General features: G+C 43.3%; 5 protein-coding genes and 1 non-coding gene across 7 annotated transcripts; 3 read left to right on the top strand and 3 right to left on the bottom strand.

Moving 5' to 3' along the window:
• Window positions 1–1,434: 1,434 nt before the first annotated feature.
• On the bottom strand, window positions 1,435–1,506 carry Trnat-ugu (transfer RNA threonine (anticodon UGU)). The gene has a single exon. It is a non-coding gene; the product is annotated as a tRNA-Thr (tRNA).
• Window positions 1,507–1,911: 405 nt separating this feature from the next.
• On the top strand, window positions 1,912–6,394 carry LOC126327202 (serine/threonine-protein kinase 4 homolog A-like). Its single transcript, XM_049995858.1, has 6 exons — window positions 1,912–2,216; window positions 2,308–2,362; window positions 2,427–4,567; window positions 4,695–4,794; window positions 4,865–5,105; window positions 5,178–6,394. Exons 3-6 carry the CDS (start codon window positions 4,470–4,472, stop codon window positions 6,293–6,295), a joined length of 1,557 nt encoding a protein of 518 aa, XP_049851815.1. The 5' UTR covers window positions 1,912–2,216; window positions 2,308–2,362; window positions 2,427–4,469; the 3' UTR covers window positions 6,296–6,394.
• A 182-nt stretch (window positions 6,395–6,576) lies between these two features.
• Window positions 6,577–8,495, bottom strand: LOC126327204 (retinoblastoma-binding-like protein E). The gene is made up of 5 exons (XM_049995860.1): window positions 8,374–8,495; window positions 8,082–8,283; window positions 7,887–8,027; window positions 7,215–7,779; window positions 6,577–7,124 (listed from the first exon to the last, which is right to left on the bottom strand). The coding sequence occupies exons 1-5, from the start codon at window positions 8,390–8,392 to the stop codon at window positions 6,723–6,725; spliced, it is 1,329 nt and encodes a 442-aa protein (XP_049851817.1). The 5' UTR covers window positions 8,393–8,495; the 3' UTR covers window positions 6,577–6,722.
• Window positions 8,496–8,725: 230 nt separating this feature from the next.
• On the top strand, window positions 8,726–10,816 carry LOC126327203 (uncharacterized). The gene is made up of 2 exons (XM_049995859.1): window positions 8,726–8,872; window positions 8,927–10,816. Exons 1-2 carry the CDS (start codon window positions 8,747–8,749, stop codon window positions 10,307–10,309), a joined length of 1,509 nt encoding a protein of 502 aa, XP_049851816.1. The 5' UTR covers window positions 8,726–8,746; the 3' UTR covers window positions 10,310–10,816.
• A 2,412-nt stretch (window positions 10,817–13,228) lies between these two features.
• LOC126327185 (crossover junction endonuclease MUS81-like) lies at window positions 13,229–17,092 on the bottom strand. 2 transcript variants are annotated; one of them, XM_049995835.1, is made up of 3 exons: window positions 16,864–17,092; window positions 16,433–16,703; window positions 13,229–16,314 (listed from the first exon to the last, which is right to left on the bottom strand). In XM_049995835.1, exons 1-3 carry the CDS (start codon window positions 16,978–16,980, stop codon window positions 14,564–14,566), a joined length of 2,139 nt encoding a protein of 712 aa, XP_049851792.1. In that variant the 5' UTR covers window positions 16,981–17,092; the 3' UTR covers window positions 13,229–14,563. The 2 variants fall into 2 exon arrangements, with proteins under 2 accessions (XP_049851792.1, XP_049851793.1); XM_049995836.1 differs by having other exon boundaries at window positions 13,232–16,311.
• Window positions 17,093–17,471: 379 nt separating this feature from the next.
• LOC126327191 (uncharacterized) lies at window positions 17,472–18,824 on the top strand. Its single transcript, XM_049995843.1, has 2 exons — window positions 17,472–17,794; window positions 17,910–18,824. Exons 1-2 carry the CDS (start codon window positions 17,739–17,741, stop codon window positions 18,439–18,441), a joined length of 588 nt encoding a protein of 195 aa, XP_049851800.1. The 5' UTR covers window positions 17,472–17,738; the 3' UTR covers window positions 18,442–18,824.
• Window positions 18,825–18,904: the final 80 nt, after the last annotated feature.

Raw genomic sequence — 18,904 nt, 5'->3', positions numbered from 1 at the left:
TGACTGTTAGAGAGCCCGGAAGTCTCTGATTTTGCGGCGACGAATTCATAATTCACATAAGCGCTGTGAAAGTAGCCAATTAAAATGTTTTTAAATTGTGGGTTGCCAATCAAAACGCTGCCCCTGTTAAGCAAAATCTTGACAGTAAACTGAGTACAAAATTTCAGCCACAGACGGTGTTTTAAGTTTTGATAAGCTCTCTGTATGCCAAAGCTCGATTCAGCACCGGCATTAGCACGTTCGTCCTCTGCGCCGATATGCTCGCTTTTCATGTTTTGAATGTGCATAAAGTTGTAGATAGACGTGTTGTCGAAAAGTTGAATTTCGAGGCCGCTGAGTTCGATGAAATTGCGGCGCAATTTTCCATCAGCGTCAACATTCTTCTTTAAACATCTAGAGACCCACCACCTATATCGGTACGATCCATCAACCAGGCGAATGCAGTAATCGTCCTTAACAACTATAATATTTTTGATGTGAATTGTGCACCAGAGGAGAGAAAGGCTTACAGAACCTAAATTTCCCACGATAGAGCAAGTGTTTAGTTTATACACGTTAAGAGTATGACATGTTCGGGAAAGGAGGCAGAAAGATTAGATTGTATACATACCAATTTTAATAAAGCGAATCTGTTTTTTCAAGAAAAGACGACATAACGCGGTCGTTATGAAGCCGAGTACAACAGGATATACGTAGGACCATACTAAGAATAATAAAAATGCGCCAATAGTGATCACGGTGTAGCCATAAAGCCCCGAATCGGGGGCAGCCTCGATACTCATGATTGCAAAATAAATAGCTGAGCTAGACTTGAATGGCTAATTGATTTATCATCTTAATGAGAGACGTATAAATGCTCATATATTAAGTTAACAGAAAGTATGAAGCTTGCGATGAATAGATATGTTGCAGAACTATTGAAGATACTAAAAAACTCAAGAACATAAAAATATTAATAACTTTGCAGCATATTGTTTCAACATTGTTATGAAATAATCATGAGATGTGGCTTTTCAAATGGTTCAAAACAGGTCCATCTTGGAGCCAAATTCGGACACACACCTCAAGCAAAGCGCCGCAAAATTTCCTTCGGCGCCTAGACTTACTGGTGTTCGCAAAACTCAACAAATCCGGATGGCCTTTGCGTCAGGTGATTACGCGCCACGACCCCGTGGTATTCCAGAGAGATCAGGTGCAGAGGCGTCCGACGTATGCGCATTCGCATACTCTGAATGCCCTCATCAAAAAAAAAGTCCATAAAGTAATGAGAATTGCAAGACATTAGATTCAGACGTTTGAGAAATTTAGTCCCTGCTATAGCGGGTGTTGCTGCTCGTGGGAATGGCATAAAAAGTATTGACTACCAGTGTTTGAGTGTATGTTATTTGTGAGCCATGTTGACGAAATTATAAAAATTTACTAGTTAAAAAAAAATGCCCCCTGCGTGGATTGAACACGCGACCCCCTGCTTACAAGGCAGATGCACTACCACTGTGCTAAGGAGGCAACCGATTGTATTAGAAATAGTATGGGGTCGAAAGTTAAACAACACATATTCATTAGTTTTCCAAATGGATGAGGGTTGCGACAGTCGTTTGCTATCTTCGGATGATCTGTGCAGTTTGTTTTTAGCTCAGGCTTCAGACAGCAGATTAAATGGTTTCAAGCAATCAAATTCGATTGTCCGTCATATAAGTGCATTAAGCGACGAGCTAAAAAGGCTCAAAAAGCAGATTTGTTTTTACGAGCAGAGCGTGTTATATATTGACAAGCTGAATTCGATAAACGTCTCAGGTACATTTTTTTTTTAGTTTAACGCTTTTGTTTCTCAAAAATGACCTTTGTGAACTTAGAAGATGACTCAGAACAAGTCGAGAACGAAAAGCTAGAAAAGCGCTTAGCCGAGTCGAGGATAGACGCGTTGTTGAGCAGCTTGAGTCGAGCTGATGAGGCACAATTAGAGGTTTTAGAAAACCTGCATTTCAAATCTGAGAGCCAAATGAGAGATTGCGAAGAGTCAATGCCCCAGATTCGCGCGGAGTCTATTCCTGGACGTGCAGATCGGAAAACAGACAAGACATGGCATCAGATAGAAGAAGAATGTTTGGTGATTTTTTCGCGAGTTTTCAGTGCGGAAGTCACTCGGTGGATGATGTTAGACGATAGAAAGAGAAAGTTATGGAATGAACTGGTCCAGGCTGAGAACCGGTTCGAGGGTGCGTCGAGAGCGAGGGGTGATTTCTGACGGAAGGTCGTATGGCTGCGAGTCATTTTTGATGTTAACTCTTTTTCGAGTACACGTCACAGATAAGAGATCGGAGTTGTTGAAGAGGTTTGAGAATCGAAGCAAGAGTTTGTCGGAGTACGCTTTTCAAACATGCGTTGACTAGCGCTTTTTGATAGCTTTTGATTAACGCGTTTTTCAGCCTCAAAAAACGGTTAGAATTCGTACAGAAGCGATATGTTGTTTTGCAAACAATCACTCAAAACATAATTTTTGCAAAACAAGTTGATTGGTTTAAGGATAAACAGACGCTATCTCTTTTGCGTTGGATGGACTCGAACGCATTTCTTGCCCAAGAGTTCGACGAGAGCGATTGAAAGGCACGTAAAAAAAATGGTTTATAGAATTTTTTTTTATTGAACCTACATTCAGACAGAGCGCTGGGGTATCAGAGCTCGTCCTCATATGTTTAGGTTTGCCCTGTTTTGCTTGGCATTGGAGTACCTGAAGGCAGCTTCCTGGGACTACAATGAAGGGCCTTCAAAATTTTATCTATAGGACAAACAGGCTCGCTTGTATCGGGGGCCGCTTGAGTGTTCTTCACCTCTATATGAGGAGGCATTGGTTCTCCGCCAGAATCGGTGGTGCCTTGGTCATTAGAAGCGAGAATAAGCAAAGACCCGGGTTGTTCCAGCATGGAAATTTCTTGGACAGACGAATATCTACAGTTTTGAAACATTTCTAGCAGCCTTGCGGGATAGTTAGGGAGGGTGTTTTCAGGGTTTTGGCATTGCAAGAGATAACATCCTTTATTTCTTATTTGGAATGCTTCTTGAGATGGGCCGATAGTTTCGGGGAAGTCGATCATATAGTAGAAGATGGTACTTTTTTTGGACTTAGATGCGATGACATAGGATCCGCGTGCGATTAATTGACCAGATTGAGGGGTATTCGGCGCCTGGTTGGGGGCGGTCTGGCGAGAAGGTGGCTGTTGGCCGGGATCCGAAGGTTGTGAATCTGAATTCGAAGGTTGTGAATCTGGATTCGAAGATTGTTTCGCATTGGTGTCGGATGGCGCTGCGCTTGTCTGTAGAAATTTCAAAAGATCGGACATGTCATTCGAGACCGTGTCGACAAGGCAGTAGTACCTGGATGTTGTTTCAGGTGCCGGTAGACTATTTTTTGGAACCCTCCAGAGTTTATGGTTTTGTTCCTTGTCAGACGGACACAACAGCATATAAAAGGCTTCTACACTTTTAGGGAGAGTCTGATCTCGCGTGTCGTTCGGACGACAGAAAAAGTAGACGTAGCCGAGTTCCTGCAGAGAATAGGGCGCTGTACTTTCTTTCTCTGGAGCAGACAACTCGGGCTTGCCTTCATTCTGGCCCTCTTTAGACACAATAGGCGCAAAATCCTTGTCAGTATATGAATAGGTGTCTTCTTCAATTTGAACAGCATCAGTCCTTCTGGAAGAGCGAGGAGGCACGCTGGCCTCTTCAGTCACGCCATCATTCGTTTCGGCTGCGTCATTAGGAATTCGGCTTTTGGGCTTTTTGGACCCTTCAACTTGCGTGCTTGAAGCACGCTTCCTTTGGTTCGGAGCGCTTGACATGATACACGCGTAAAAAATTGACTAATTTGAATCCGACCTCGAGAAAGAAAAAAGCCTTAGGTTGACGGAATTCCAGAGATTTTAGTGAAAAACCGAGAACACGGCCAAAAAACGGAGAAGACACGAGAAAATATGAAAAAAAAAGCCTTTCGCAAAAAGCAATCATATTTCAGAAATGCACGGGACTCTCGAAGAGCCATTCTATTTATAATGTAAACATATAGTGTGAACAGACAAACCGACGAAGAAAAATAACCGAATTTTGAAGAAATTATTCAAAAGTGCTCTACAGAAAAAAAAGGAAGCCGTTTTAAAAAAACAGCGAAAATATATCGTCAACACGGGAAAAAAGAGGATAGAAGAGAAATTGTGCAAAAAAATAGACTAATTCATACTACACTATTATACCGCCTCGCCCCGCCCGTAACATCCATGGGATCGATGTAATTTTTTCTGAGCCCTTGATACAGCGTTTTGATAATCGTAGAGATAGAGCATGGATCTGCGGGTTTTTCGAACCGCTATAGCAAAATTTTTTTAATCTGTTTTACAAAATGGTTTAATCATTCTGTACGGATCCTGTTTTAGCTTATGTACATAAGCTACCTGAACATTCACAGTCGGCTATAGCTCATGTCTGGTAAATCCTTCAAGTCAATCAAGTCTAAACTGAAGCTTAATACTCGTAAGCTGTCAGAAGAATATGAAATTATAGAGACGTTAGGTCAAGGGTAAGCCAGCCTTCTATCTTGAGCAGCCGATCAGCGAAGGTCCACCTTCTAGCGACGGCTTCTCGAGGGTAAAAATCGAGCTGTGAGGAGAAGCGCATCGTTCCGGTTACTCACTTTTTTTCGGCAGGTCCTATGGCGCAGTTTCTCTCGCGCGTCACAAAAAAAAGCAGTCGCTACACGCCATCAAGCAAATTCCTATCAATGATAATCTAAAAGAGCTTCTAAAGGTAAGTCACCTGAAACTGTGTTATCCGGAAAAAATGTATATTAAACAAAATGTATCGAAAATTTTTTTAGGAAATTGAGTACATGATGGATTGCAAGTCCGAGCATGTTGTACGATTCGACGACTGCTACTTGCTAGAAGAGAACGTGTTATGCATCGTTATGGAATACTGTAGAGCTGGATCGGTTTCAGATCTTCTGCGTTTGAATCAAACCACTCTAACTGAAAAACAAATCGTATACGTCGTTCGAGACATCTTGGATGGGTTGGCTGCACTACACTCTAAAAACAGGATCCACAGAGATATCAAAGGTACATTCTAAACTCGAATTTCTAGGGAAAAAAAATACGAGACTAATGCTTTTTATCTCTTTATCTCCACAGCTGAAAATATCCTAGTTACCCATGAAGGTGTCTCTAAGTTAGGTGACTTCGGCGTCTCTGGTACTCTTTCCAAAGACAATGACGCTCGCCATACAGTCATCGGAACTCCCTTTTGGATGGCCCCAGAAGTCATCCAAGAAATCGGGTATAACTGTAAAGCCGATATTTGGTCACTGGGTATTACAATCATAGAAATGGCAGAAGGATATCCACCTCTATCTGATGTGCATCCACTACGCGCCATCTTCATGATCCCTTCCCAGCCTCCACCCTCACTCAAAAAGAAACTCAAATGGAGCCCAGAAATGAATGAATTCCTCGAAAACTGTTTGAAGAAAGAACAAGAATCCCGGTTTAGTACCTTTCAATGCCTAGAGCATCCTTGGCTAAAAATGTACACCTTCGACTCGAATCCGCTAATCGAGTTGATTGCTAACGTCGATGAACTGATCAAGCAGTACGGTGGAAAAGAAAAGGCGTTATCCGCCATCTACAATGACAGTAATGAGTCATCTACTTCTTCCCTCAGTAACGCACAATCCATGTCTTCCACCAGGGATACCCAGGACATCAACACCATGGTTGTTATAGACGGTGACGATGAAAAAAGGAATTCTACGTCCTTCCTGAACTTTGACACTTACAAAAAACTGCCCGCACCCTCTATAAAAAGGCAATACGTCAAATCGCCTGACAGCCAATCTACTCAAACCGAAACACTGTCCAGATCCTCAAGTCCTATCCCGACCCAGGATGGCACGAAAGAGGACGGAGGTTTCAAGCTGAAAGGCTCAGGTAGTAAGACAGAGAAAGTGGAGATGAAAACCGACAAAACCAAAAAGGACCACCCGGACATCAAAACATCCGAGAAAGTCTCTCCCTCAAAAGACGATGGTAAAAAAAAAAAAAAAAAAAAAAATTTTTCATATCTGGAAGAAAATTTGGCACTGAGACGAAAGTTATACCTAGATCAACTCAACTTCGCGTATCCAGTAATAGCAGTTCACTTGTATTGCACCTCGGTATCACCGCTTCTTTCACCTCTGCTAGGATTTGCCGTAATAAAATATTATCCCTTTATGAACGTATCCATACAATTGTTTCACTCATATACTTAGTTTTCGAGTAGCCTTGAACCTGTATGGCTGCCAGTTACGCCTTCTCTCTAACACTTAGTACGGAAAGATGGGATTTAGTACGCGATATGTTGCATGTGAAAGATAGAGATGTAGAGAAAAAATGAATAATATTTTTTCGCTCACGTTTATTGCAATTTCTCAAAAAGGGCGCCGGAAAATAAACGTATAGGTAGATTCTATGCAAGCACGCCAGATTGACAAAAATTAGAACATTCAAGACTTAAGCGGCCATCTTCATAGCGAAAAAAAGCGAGCAGAAGGGGTGTAAGAAAAGGGGATGTATTATACACACAACACCTATAAAAATTACAGCTAGGACCGGAACATAAAATTCGGGTCTTCTTCTCTGACGCTGTTTGTGACAATCAGGTCTGAGAGAGCTAGGCAAAAAACATTAAAAATGGCATCATTCTTTTTCTTTACGCTTCCGCGCCAAAGACTCAAGAGCTAGCTTATCTTGATCTTGACAATGTTCTGAGGCAGAGGAGGATTCTGGCTGTGCGTAGCTGTCTGGGATAATATAGACAGGAAGATGAAATGAATCTTCTTCATCAGAATTTGAGCCATTTATTTTGTCGACTGTTGTAATATCGACTGAACAGCTATCCGTCTCAAGTTTCTTGGTTCCTTCGGATTCAGACGAGTTCGAAAGGTCGAATTCGTCTTCTCGCTCCAGATATTCCTCATTCTCTTTCAAGTCCACAAAACTAGGACAAAAGGAGCCCCATCGTTCCGGTAGATGAGCGTTCCAGACGTAGATGACACCAGCGTTGCTCACCGAAATTAACACTGACTGGACAGGATGCCACTGAGTAGAGGGTTGAGAAAAAGAACATGTTGACGTCAGGATTATGTAAAAAAAAACAGCTGTCATCCACTATGTCAAAAAAATGTGTACCACTAGATCAAGAACTCCCTCTTTTGGGCCCTCTAGCAATCTCCAAATGGTCCCAGATCCATTCAACGGATTTGTCCAGATGTATATTTTATGCTCTCGCTTCAGCGCAGAGCCTCCGACGATGTACTCGCCATCTGACGTAAAGCAGACTGCTTTCCACTGTAGTTTGCTGACAGCATCTGTCAATTCAAATAATTGTGTGTGAGTTGCAACATCCCACACACGAATTATTCTGTCGCTGCAATTCAAAAGCACGCGTCGTTTGTCCTTGGAGAAGACCAGTGATTTAATCGCGGCGCCGCAGGGTAGTCGAAAGCTGTGGCGGAGCGTGAGCAGTTTCGTGTCGATAACGCAAACGAAACCCAGCGAGTCTCCAGTGTAGATTGTGTCGCCATTGTCGGCAAAGACAGCCGTCGTATGAATAGACGTGTTCTTTGGATCAAAACAGATATCGTCCTGAGGTAGGTCCGCGCGCCACGCGTCGTGCACCAATTGGAATTTTTCGAGCGTTTCCAAATTTACAAGATAGGGACACTCCATCCAAGAGCTGACCAAGCACCATTTCCTAAAAAAATCAAGAAAGTACATGAGCGAGCGGTTTTGCGACTTAAGTGCACAAGTTCCGCGTTCTCCCAAAAGAGTGCGCGCCGGTTCCGCACGACTCGGTCGTACGGATCACGTGGATGTAAGACGGCCTTCATGACTTGCGATTCAAATTGAATTTTCACGTCTGGGGTTCCATTGAGTAAGTCCCACAAAATAACGTTCCAATCAAGCGACGCCGTCAACAGCTTCTTCCCGTTCTTCGACCAGCTAGATGTGTTTGAGTTAGACTGCGTTGCGAATCCGAAGCAAACCCACACTTACCTCACAGAGCTGATCGGTAAAACGTGCCCGATTAGGATTTTTGCAACGCCTTTTGTTTCAAAGTCCCAAATTACCGTTCTGCCGTCGTTGCACCCAGCGGCTAACAGAGTTCCTTTCCGATTAAATTCCACACATCGTACAAGCCCATCTTCTCGCAGCTCGTACTCTATGTACTCGGGCAATGCATTTCTGGTCTGCAGGTCTTTGGGCAGCGCGGTCCGGTTTGTCAGCGAAAAAAAAAAAGCGGCCGGAGGCGACTTCTCGGACTGAAAAAGAGAAGCGGCGCACATACCGAGCAGGGCAATATTCATGAAAGCGGTGTGTGGCTCGTCAGCGAGATTGACAGCCAATTCAGAACACGGAAAACAGCTATGCTGACTGAAAGTGCGACGTTATCTTGTAAAAGTCTGTGGTGCAGGGAGTTTGATTAAGCGCGGTGACCGAAACATGTTCGATTTCGAAAAATTGTTTTTTTTGCATTATTCACACACAACAGTTGTCGCAAGAAGTGCCGTACACGGCTGGGGAACAGGCATCGCACTGAGTGGGAAAACTTTCAAATTTTCCTTTTCTGGTGTGGTAGCGACGGATAAGCCGTGAAGGAGGTGACAAAAAAAAAAAAACGTTCCTGTCAAGACAGAGTGTTCTGCGCCGCGAAGGGCGAAATGCTTGCGCCGCTTTGTCTGCGCGCGCTGGAGAAGTCACGTCAAGTTGGCGCATCCAAGGGCTTCGAGAGCAGATTGAGTGCTTTTGAAGGAAGAGCCCAAAAATATGGCACGAGCGTGGATTTTGTACGTTATGCAAAAAAATTTTAACCTTCGTCCCTCTGACTCGAACCCGTACAGAGAACGCCGCTGAAAGACGCAGATCCGGAAGTTTATGCAATCTTGGAAAAGGAAAAAAGTCGTCAGTTGAGCGGTCTTCCTATGATTGCCAGCGAAAATTTCACATCTCACGCAGTCAGACAAGCTGCTTCATCTTATTTGATTCATAAGTATTCTGAGGGCTTACCTGGAGAGAGGTATTACAGCGGAAATGAGTTCATCGACCAGAATGAAAGGCTATGCCAGCGTCGAGCACTCGAACTGTTTCGCCTGAATCCAGACGAATGGGCAGTCAACGTACAAGCATTGAGTGGGTCTATCGCGAACTTTGCCGTTTACAATGGCCTTTTGGACCCGCACGACCGGATCATGGGATTAGAGTTATCTCATGGAGGGCATCTGACCCACGGACACCAAACGCCAGCCAGGCGAGTTTCAGCATCTTCTAAATACTTTGAGTGTACGCCTTATCGAACCGTTGCTGAAACTGGAGAGATCGATTACCAAACGCTCGAAAAAACGGCTGCCTTATTTCATCCAAAAATGATCGTTGCTGGGTCGTCATCTTATCCACGCCTGTTTGAGTACGACCGAATTCGCCAAATTTGTGATAGGCACCAAGCTTATCTATTTGCGGACATATCGCATACCGCCGGACTTATGGCCGCGCGACTCATTCCAGATCCGTTTCAATTTGCACATGTCGTCACCACAACCACGCATAAAACTCTTCGGGGTCCTCGCGGTGCTATTATTTTCTGTCGAAAGAACCTCGAGCGGCGGATCAATTCGTCCGTATTCCCTTCGATACAGGGCGGACCTCACAACCACACCATTGCCGCCATTGGCGTCGCACTCAAAGAAGCCGCTACGAAAGATTACCAAACGTACCAAATCCAGGTTCAAAAAAACGCCCTGTCTATTGCCCAAAAGCTGACTTCTCTCGGCTACTCACTCGTCTCTGGAGGAACGAGCACTCACTTAGTCGTCATAGACCTTCGACCTCAACATATTGACGGCGCCAGGGTAGAAGCTGTTGCCGAATCTGTCAATATTTATACCAACAAGAACTTCATTCCGAGCGACAAACCTGCGTCTCCCCCATCTGGCCTGCGAATTGGAACACCTGCTGTCACCAGCCTCGGTGCCAAAGAAGAACACATGTTTGAAATCGCCAAATTCATAGACCAAGCTGTCAAAATTTCCTGCGAAATTCATCGAGAATGCCTCTCTCTCAACCAACCACGCCTGTCCGATTTTCGTCAACTTGTACACAAGAATTTGAGCGACGGAAAAAGCAACCTCGTCTCGCTGAAAGAACAAGTAAGTCTGTTTTGCACCCGGCAACTCCGCCCCCGCACTCTTCACATCCACCCCTGCCAAACTCATGAGGCACTCGCGTAACGCCGCACTACGACTTTAAAAGACCTCAGATAATATCTTAAAAAACCTCGCCACCTCCGCCATACATAGACCGATAACCGATAAATGTCCTAAAAAAACATAATTTTAATACTCTTGATCTCTACCTTACGTTTTATTCGCCTTTCTACCACAAGACATGAATCCCCTCCTTGGCGCGATTCTATTCGTCGTATCCGTAGTATCTCCTGTAGCCGCATTTGATGCTGGTGATGGCATCATGCTTACGATTGGCATAATTTTACTCATCGTCGGGATTCTCGCCCTTCTCGGCTATATCGCTCGCCAACGAAGCCCCTACTGATCATCATCCACCTCCCGCAATACCATATGATTTTGGCAGCCTAGTTTTATACCAGTAAACCCATCTGCTATCTCTTAATGACCAACGCCCTTTCCTCCCTGTACAAACGCCATTCACACATGGAACACGCACACAAAGGCTTTTTTCGCCCTTGCTAATAAAAAGCAATTTTCAGACGGAGAAAGTATGAACACACTCTTTCCTCCTTTTTTTTTTGAGGGCAAAAGAAACCGGAACAAAATTCAAAGCTAAAATGTCGATTTCTGGCTGGTCCTCGCGGACGAAACAGTGCTTCTCTCGTCAATGTAACTATCGGTAATGAGGCGAAGCGAAATCTGTAAAAATGCGCCGCAGAAAAACAGGTGCAACTGAGTCGACTTCAGACGTCTATTTACTGTGTTTATAGCAATCGCTGTGCGCGAACTTGACACTGATAAGGACCAGTACTTGCATCAGCGAAAATTACCCCCAACGCTTTTAAATGTCATGTATTCGCCAATCCCACTACTAGGCGTTCAAAATTCTGATACACCACCTCGCAAATAAATGCTCTTTGCAGAACTTCTTCAATTCGAAAGTCTCTAGTACGAACTCAAACCACTGCAAAAAATCAAATTCTAGACGTTATCGGGCTCGATTAGCTGAAGAGACTCGGAGGGGTCACTACAATACGACGCCGGACACCCACCTTCAGTTGCACGTTCTCGATTGCATCCTCGCAGGATTCTGCGGGAAACCTACCGGTCGAATTTGTTCACCAAAACAGAAAATCCCTCAGCGCACAAATAGCTAAATTTTAACATGGCCGAAGGGACTGCAGCGCTATCCCGCGACGAGCATGTACAGAAGGTCCATTACACTTCCGATTTTGTGTTAGGTGAAAACGTGCTGCTGCCCCATAGACCGAAGCCAGCTGCTTCACTAGCTGACGACGTACAGAATTCGTAAAATATCCGTCCAGTTTTTCGATGCACAGGCAATTTGTGTTCAGAAACGACTAAATTCACAGACGAACTATAATACCATTCCGACGCCCTCGAGATTTCTGAGCAGATTTCAGCCTTCATTGACGAAGCGCAGGGACTTCAAAATATGCTCAGTGGATCAGTGAGTTGCATTCTAGAGGCAAGTCAGAATTTGTTGAATCTCCTCGTATTGATAAAAATTCAAGAAATAATTCAAGGCCATCAGCTTATCAAGACTGGGGGACTTATATTGCAAAAAATCTCGAACAACTATTATTTCGAAACAGCCTCCGACATCCACAGCTAGGCTATGGAGGTTGTGCATCAGCCAACGTCACAAGTGACATTTAAAGACAAGAACTTAGCAGTTTTTTACCAAATCAAACTTCTTCGTGACTTCTAAAAAATCAACATGGAGGTACGAGCAGCGATCAAATCGACGGAGTCGGGTGATACGTTTAATACGCTTCAAAGCAAAACCGCCGTTTTCGACCAGATCGAAAACAATTTCCGGTACAATTTGACCGACTGGCGGCTCCTGTCTTAACCGAGATGTAACCAGCTTACGTAAAACTCAGTGCTGGGATGCCATCTCCCTTCGGTCACTCAGAACTCATATTATCATTGCTAAGTCTACCCTTCGTTGTCATCACAAATAAATCGCAATGGTAGAAAACAGGCGAAAAACCGCTCATTTTTGATTTTTGACAGCTTAAAAAACGATCATTTCTTGACTATAATTTTACAACACGTTGTATAGACCCTTCCTCTATACGATACTCAAACACCGGGATAGGTTGGAACATTCTCTTTGTGTGTATGAATGTCTGCACTTTCATCGTCGGCTTCTCTAGAGACGCGGCAGCTAAGAAGCCGGTCCGAAAATTTTCGTCTTGGTTTGGTGTATACTTGAAAGCAACTCGGTTCGAGCGACACATTCGCAAGATATGGATCAGTAGACTCATTTTTGGACTCAAGAAAAGAGAGAATGCTGGTAACAGTTATTGAGGGCGGACAAAAAGCGGTGGTACTTCCTTACTTCGTCGTTTGGTTTATCAGGAGCCAGCGCAGGCGCGTTGACCACTACTTGTGTTTTCGTGAACGCAGAGGGCACTGTAAGAAACCATTCGATTGCATACGATGATATCGGCACCAACACATCATTACCAGAGATGCTATTAGAAGAAAGAGAAAAACAAGTTTATTTTAACTGAAACAAGACATTCAACTCCTAGACCAATGCGTTGCCGTGGCTAAGCTCTCACGCAAGAAAATTCAAGCGAGTGCTGCAAATAGAAATGAGCATCTACTCGAATTAAGACAATGATACTTCTCGATCTCTTTCTGTAATCAGAAGCAGACTAAAAATTAAAATCTAAAAAATCTAGAAAAACACAATTCGGATTTTCTATCAACCTGCACAGCCAACAGTTGATGCAATTTGGAGTTTTGGTCGTGTGATACAAAAAATGCTCCACATTGCCCAATGTGCGTGCTTTAAAAAGAGTTTCTCTCAGCCCTTTGATCCCCTACATAGCCTGGTCATTGGAGCGTATAGGAAAGGCACCTGGAGAACATACAATTCATTACCTATAGGCGTCATTGCAAATTTCACTCCCAAGAAAATACAAATCGAACCTTCAATTCAGGCGCTTTATTTTTCAATGACTTAATCAGAAAAACGCTTAGTTAAAAATTCAATTTGCGTAAACATACAATACAACACCTGAAGAATGCTCACTAGCCCACAGTGTTCAGCTGCCAATGGAAACAGAACCATGCCTTTGATGATATTCGGATGATATACAGTATGCTGGCTGATGCACATTACATGCGGTCTGAAATATTTTCTAGTATGTGGATAAGATATCAAAAAGCACAAAGTCTTCGAATCTCGATAGACGGGGTTCAGATATCGTGTAAACAGGATGAGTAATATCTCCCTCGCACTAATTTTGAAAATTTTGAATTCCTTTCGCCTGGAAAGCATCAGTCTATCCACGCTGTAAGACAAGCATTCTTCTAAAGTGGGGCGCTTCCAAGGTATGCAAATGCTCTTTTCAACTAGTTCAATCCACCTTTTGTATTTTTCAGGTGCCACAACATAGGGGTGACAATCACTCAGGTTAACGAGCGCACAAAACACTTTATAGAAGGGATAAATAATTCTGCATCGTTCCCAATAATTTAGTCGCTTCAATTTTTTCGTGTGTGGAACATATAACAGATAACACCAGCGATGATAGTGAAACGCCCAAATCGCGTTTTGTTGCGTCCAATTCCAAAGCAATTTGCATGTGGCTGATAAATTCTTAATAGACTTCACACTGAGGTATTGAAGAATATTGTCAATTATTTCCAAGGGCAGTAGAAAGGTTGGAAATACTTCGAAAAACGGATCCTCTTGAACGTTAAATAGGAATGAGGTAGAGCAAGGAGCTAACTCTGTATCGAACATTGATCTGTCCACCGAAAATAAAGTTTTGATGACAAGAAACCTAAGTCGGCGGTGCGCGCTATTAATGCTCTTTCTGGGAATGTATGTAATGCCACGAGTCAGCATAACTGAAGTAATGCTTGAGAACCGTCTGAATGCTCTGACACACAATAGATCGACAGTTTAGCTAGCTAATGGATAAATCTGCATAAGCCAGGTAGAATAGTTGAATTGATACTGACGAAAAAAGCGCTAAATGTTATTTTGTATGCAGCTGTGTCACTCTCTATCACTTCACTGTGATTCTTTCAACCAAAGCCAGACAGGGACGCACTGTATAGATACTGGATACGAAATAGCCAAGATGAAACTTGAGATAGTAAGCAGTATAGTTCTAGACTAGCAGTAACGTGTTCTTCTTTCTTTAAAGAACATTCAATCGAGCTTCTGAGAAAGTGTACAATATTTTTCTGCCACTATTGCAAAAAAAAGAAAAAGTTCAATATCGACATTGTATTTTTTTCGAGAGTCTAGTCCGTTCCCCAAAATAATGAGAGAACGGCCTTGCTGCCCGCTTCTCCTACTCGTCTTCCTTCCACCCTCAAGTCAGCGATCAATTTGATTCTGGACTCTTCGTTTGGCAGCTCCTTCAGCGCATTCATAAACGCACGAGGTGTCTTGAATTGATTGACAATGACGGCCGCTTTTGCCATGGTAATTCCAGGACATCGCATAAGCTGTTTCCCGAAGCAGTCAACTAGGGGCAACATTTTTCTCTTTGCATTATGCTCCTCATAATGCTCATAACTAAAATGTAGCTTGTCCAAGCCAAGCACACTCATTCGTTGCGAACGTTCTACAAGAGTCTGTCCATTGTGCCGTACCTTGAGTGCGATGGTTTGGTTGTAATGAGTTGTCAATACCTTTTTTCCCTTGTACTTTGTCTCCAAAAAGGTGCTAATGGCATAAAGTTGAGCGACTGTGGTTTTATAGTCCTTAGATCGAATGATGATCATCGAGTCTAGAGTTTCTGTGGTTACCAGGGCCGAGTCTAACATTTCTGGTGTTACACTTGACTTACTCAAAGGGACCAAGTGGCTCAAATTACCTTCAATTAAATAAATTATTTTTGACAGTCCAGAATGTCTCAAACGCCACTTCTGCTCTAGATACCTTTTGTCAACAATTGAAGACGCTAAATCAGATACAGTTTTGCGCTCGATGATTGTATCAAGAACAATATATTTTCCAAGGTTTGATATGCCAACCCATAAAAAATCACCCAACACCAATGAGCGCGTCTGCACCGAAACACCTAGACTGCTGAGCTCACTTTGAAAATATTCTTGGTCGCTCTGTGCATTTTTGAAGCTTTTTTCACGATTGTCGACAAAGAGAACCACCTGATCGATTGTGTGTTCTGTCAACTCGAGATCCAAGTCAGTCAAGTCCCACTCTGGTAAATCCGACTGTACAAAGCAAGACGTTGCAGGGCTACCGTTGGTGAGTTCTGGAAAAACAGAATTCAACGTTGAAGAGATGCGGTGATTCGAAATTTCGTACAGCCGTTTGGTTTGACAGGGAGAATTATCGTGTACAAATTCCCTGCGCTTGATATCGCGAGAAGCATGTTTAGAAGGAGAGATCCAGCTGGCCTGAATGGGCGACTTGTCAGTCTCATCGTCCGAATCAAGGTTTATGACATCGTCCCCATTAGTAAAAGGAGTGATATTGAAAAAACCAAACCTCTGATTCGATGGCTGGCCTTGATCTCGATAAATTAGATCGTTATTTTTTTCTGTGATTCCAGAAGAAAGACAGTCTGCGTTATTTATATTCTTTGCTGAACATGTCGAATCTAACGGCTCATTCGAGTTGTTCGAAAACTTTGTTCCTGATGGCTTGCATGATATTGGCACGCCCATCGACTCGACAGCATTTTTCCCGTCTGAAAGCTCTTTGAATTCATCACATTCTCGCCAGAGTCTTTCTGCAAGCATTCGGCCTTTAGGGCTGAGCAAATAACGCTTTGGTGAAATTTTTCTAATCACAAGTTTTTCGGCTTCGCATAATTTCTTGTTTACAGAGGAAAAAGACGTATACATGCCGTGATTTTTGGCCGTCATAGATTCTTTGCTATAGCGTTGAGCAAGAGTTTTCAACGTGGCCTCTTCAATGGCCTGTCCGGGAAGTGCATGTAGGTATAAAGCAATGAGCACGGCCCAGTTTCCTGTCTTAGGTCGAGGCACGTATTCTTTCTTTACACTCGACTGTTCGTCTTCTTATACAAATCATACGTTTTCGGAGACATGGTGCAAAGCTCAGTTAGTTCGGCCTTCCTCTATGGCGTTCCTTCCCCTAGTTGAGATAAAAAAAAAAGTGTATTCAAAATTATGTACCATTATTGCATTTTTTACTCTTGACTGGAACTTTAGACGTGCATCGTTTCTGGACAGCAAGTGCAGTGCGACTAGGTTCGTCTAAATTAGATGCGCAGGAATGGTTTCGAGTAGCTGCATTGAGAGCAGGTAAATCTTTTTGTACAGCTTCGAGATATTGTGGTAGCTTTTCATCGATTAATTTGGCAATTCGATCACCTACAAATTTGATCACTAATGCATCTTTTCCACAAGAAATAGGTAGCGGATACTTTTCCAATTCAATGCGTGCCTAAAAAAGAAAAGCAAACGCGACTAAGTACATGAAGTATACACGTAGTGGCAGCATTTTCGTGATCCGCAATCTGTCCCTGGAAACCCTTTGCACAACAAGTTGAATTGAAACAAGCGCCCTTTGTGACGGTTTCATTTTTAATGAAAATTGAGCATACTTTCTTGAGATTCTGCATCATATTCTCTGCCCTAGAAGCTCTGGCCTCCTCTTCGGCATCTAACAAAATCTGTAACAAGATGGCGTTGGGCGAAATCGAGGTAGCATTTTGAGCCATATGTAAAGCACTTAAGTTCAGTAGAGGAAGTTAAAAGCACTTAATCTCAGAGGGATGCGACATCGCCGCATCTCAGAGACGGACTAGATGCGCGAAGAGCAAAACAGAATATGATTATTAATGCGTCAAATTTGTCACTTTTCGTGTGTGCGTGTGTGCATAAGCTGTCCCTCTCAGAAACCCAGAGAGAAAGGGATGCAGTTGGTGGCTGCATCTTGTATACACACACAAACCTCTTCATTAAGAGGTTGAGGCGTTCGAAACCAGAAGTCCCTCTCGCCTGCACTTTTTTTCAGACTTGTTTAGAGTGGGGTGAATCTGCCGAACACTTAAAGATTGGTAGATGGTGAGCCCCGCTGTCACACGATTTTTCAAATATTCACCGGGTTGTCTTGCATTCACAGACGGCGAACAAATCCTGATTTAGCTCTATTATTATGTATACACATTTTGCAATACATGATGTTTTCTCACTCCTTCAGCTTAGAATTACTGGTAGACACGGTTGACCCTCGCGCATCAAAATAGGAAAGCAGGCAACCGTAACACCGAAACTGGCCTATCTATCAATTGGCAATAACATAATGTGCCTGTGCTTTTTTTTTCCTAGTATACATCGTTTTTAGCGCATATTTTTTTTACTCATTGCCTCTTAATCGCGATATTATTCTTTTCGTTCTAATACTTGCTGCAGCTTGCTTCTCTGAACATCTTGGTCAACCTTCACGACTAGACCGTTTTGTAGCGAACGGAACAAAATGTCTAGCGAGCAGAAAACACCTACCCTTTGTCGAAACAATTGTGGGTTTTATGGGTACGTCTCGTCTCGCAATTCTTTATAGACCTGTCATGGTCACTCATGAAAGGGAAGGAGCTATACCTACATGAAATGATAATTTTTTTTTGTATTAACGTACTGTTTTCTACAGCGCGTCTCAGTGGGACAATTACTGCAGCAAGTGTTATGCTCAGCTCTTTGGCACCTCGTTGTCTAAGAACCCGTTAGAACACTCTTCGGAAAAATCCTCTGTGCGCTCTCGTCATGGTGCGAATGGTGGCAAGGTCTCGTCTCCCATCTCGACCAAGAACTTCAACAACAACTCACTTAAGTTGTCGAACAGCTGTAGCCCAGAGAGTGATGACAAGGATCACTTGGACATGGTCGTCATGGACGAGAGTCCATCTCGAGATGCGGACGCAAAGTCGCAAGCTCCGAAGTTCCTGGATTCTGAGTCAAACGGCGACCGTGACGCGAAAAAAAAGAGAAACACTTGTGCAGCTCAAGGGTGCAAGAAAAGACTTACTCTCACCTCTGTAGAGTGCCGCTGTGGACTTGTATTCTGTTCCACTCACCGATATGCAGAACAACATAACTGTCCATTCGACTACAAGTCAAGCAAACAGAACTTACTCTACAAAGCCAACCCGCTTGTTGCACCAAGTAAAATCAACGAGATTTAGGCTTTCAGCCTTTTGTAAACCAGGTGACGATCGAGCGCAAATACGTCTACGAGCGCCGAGGTGCACCCCACACAGAATCACAAACCTGCCATACAATTGAGATGTATGACATCCAAAGCTTATATCGAAAAAAAAAACACAAAAAAAAACGAACCTGCTTTTCTCTCTCCTCTAGCACATAACACATTCGGAAAGGCCGTGGCACTAGCATCTCTTCTCTAAGCAACGCTGCAGCCCATTCTTGAAGTACATTGGACCTTCCATTTTTTGATCGAGAGAAAGCTAGTGACGTGGTCCTGATACGAGGAATGTAATTCAAAGATATCTTGCTTTTATTTGCTGCTACACGCGTGCACTGTAAATAAAATCTATCATCTTTTAGATCTTCATGATGATTTTTGTGAGGCGGGTACAGCTCTCGTGGGGAGGAAACAACCCTTTGCACCTCGTTCTCTGGACAAGG

Source organism: Schistocerca gregaria, unplaced genomic scaffold (genome assembly GCF_023897955.1).
Source record: "Schistocerca gregaria isolate iqSchGreg1 unplaced genomic scaffold, iqSchGreg1.2 ptg001026l, whole genome shotgun sequence".
Taxonomy (NCBI): Eukaryota; Metazoa; Arthropoda; class Insecta; order Orthoptera; family Acrididae; genus Schistocerca; species Schistocerca gregaria.
Note: the sequence above shows the minus strand (reverse complement) of the source record. Positions and strands in the feature narration are given on the sequence as shown.

Excerpts from the sequence above, each read along its gene's own strand:
- LOC126327202 (XM_049995858.1), top strand. The coding sequence starts at position 4,470 with ATGTCTGGTAAATCCTTCAAGTCAATCAAGTCTAAACTGAAGCTTAAT. Across the intron at positions 4,795-4,864 it reads ATCTAAAAGAGCTTCTAAAG|GAAATTGAGTACATGATGGA; the intron begins GTAAGTCACCTG and ends AAATTTTTTTAG. Across the intron at positions 5,106-5,177 it reads GATCCACAGAGATATCAAAG|CTGAAAATATCCTAGTTACC; the intron begins GTACATTCTAAA and ends TTATCTCCACAG.
- LOC126327204 (XM_049995860.1), bottom strand. Across the intron at positions 8,028-8,081 it reads TTACCGATCAGCTCTGTGAG|CTGGTCGAAGAACGGGAAGA; the intron begins GTAAGTGTGGGT and ends AAACACATCTAG. Across the intron at positions 7,780-7,886 it reads GTCTTACATCCACGTGATCC|GAAATGGTGCTTGGTCAGCT; the intron begins GTACGACCGAGT and ends TGATTTTTTTAG.
- LOC126327203 (XM_049995859.1), top strand. The coding sequence starts at position 8,747 with ATGCTTGCGCCGCTTTGTCTGCGCGCGCTGGAGAAGTCACGTCAAGTT. Across the intron at positions 8,873-8,926 it reads ATGGCACGAGCGTGGATTTT|AGAACGCCGCTGAAAGACGC; the intron begins GTACGTTATGCA and ends GAACCCGTACAG.
- LOC126327185 (XM_049995835.1), bottom strand. The coding sequence starts at position 16,980 with ATGGCTCAAAATGCTACCTCGATTTCGCCCAACGCCATCTTGTTACAG. Across the intron at positions 16,704-16,863 it reads TGATGCAGAATCTCAAGAAA|GCACGCATTGAATTGGAAAA; the intron begins GTATGCTCAATT and ends TTTCTTTTTTAG. Across the intron at positions 16,315-16,432 it reads GAGTAAAAAATGCAATAATG|AAGACGAACAGTCGAGTGTA; the intron begins GTACATAATTTT and ends GATTTGTATAAG.
- LOC126327191 (XM_049995843.1), top strand. The coding sequence starts at position 17,739 with ATGTCTAGCGAGCAGAAAACACCTACCCTTTGTCGAAACAATTGTGGG. Across the intron at positions 17,795-17,909 it reads AACAATTGTGGGTTTTATGG|CGCGTCTCAGTGGGACAATT; the intron begins GTACGTCTCGTC and ends TGTTTTCTACAG.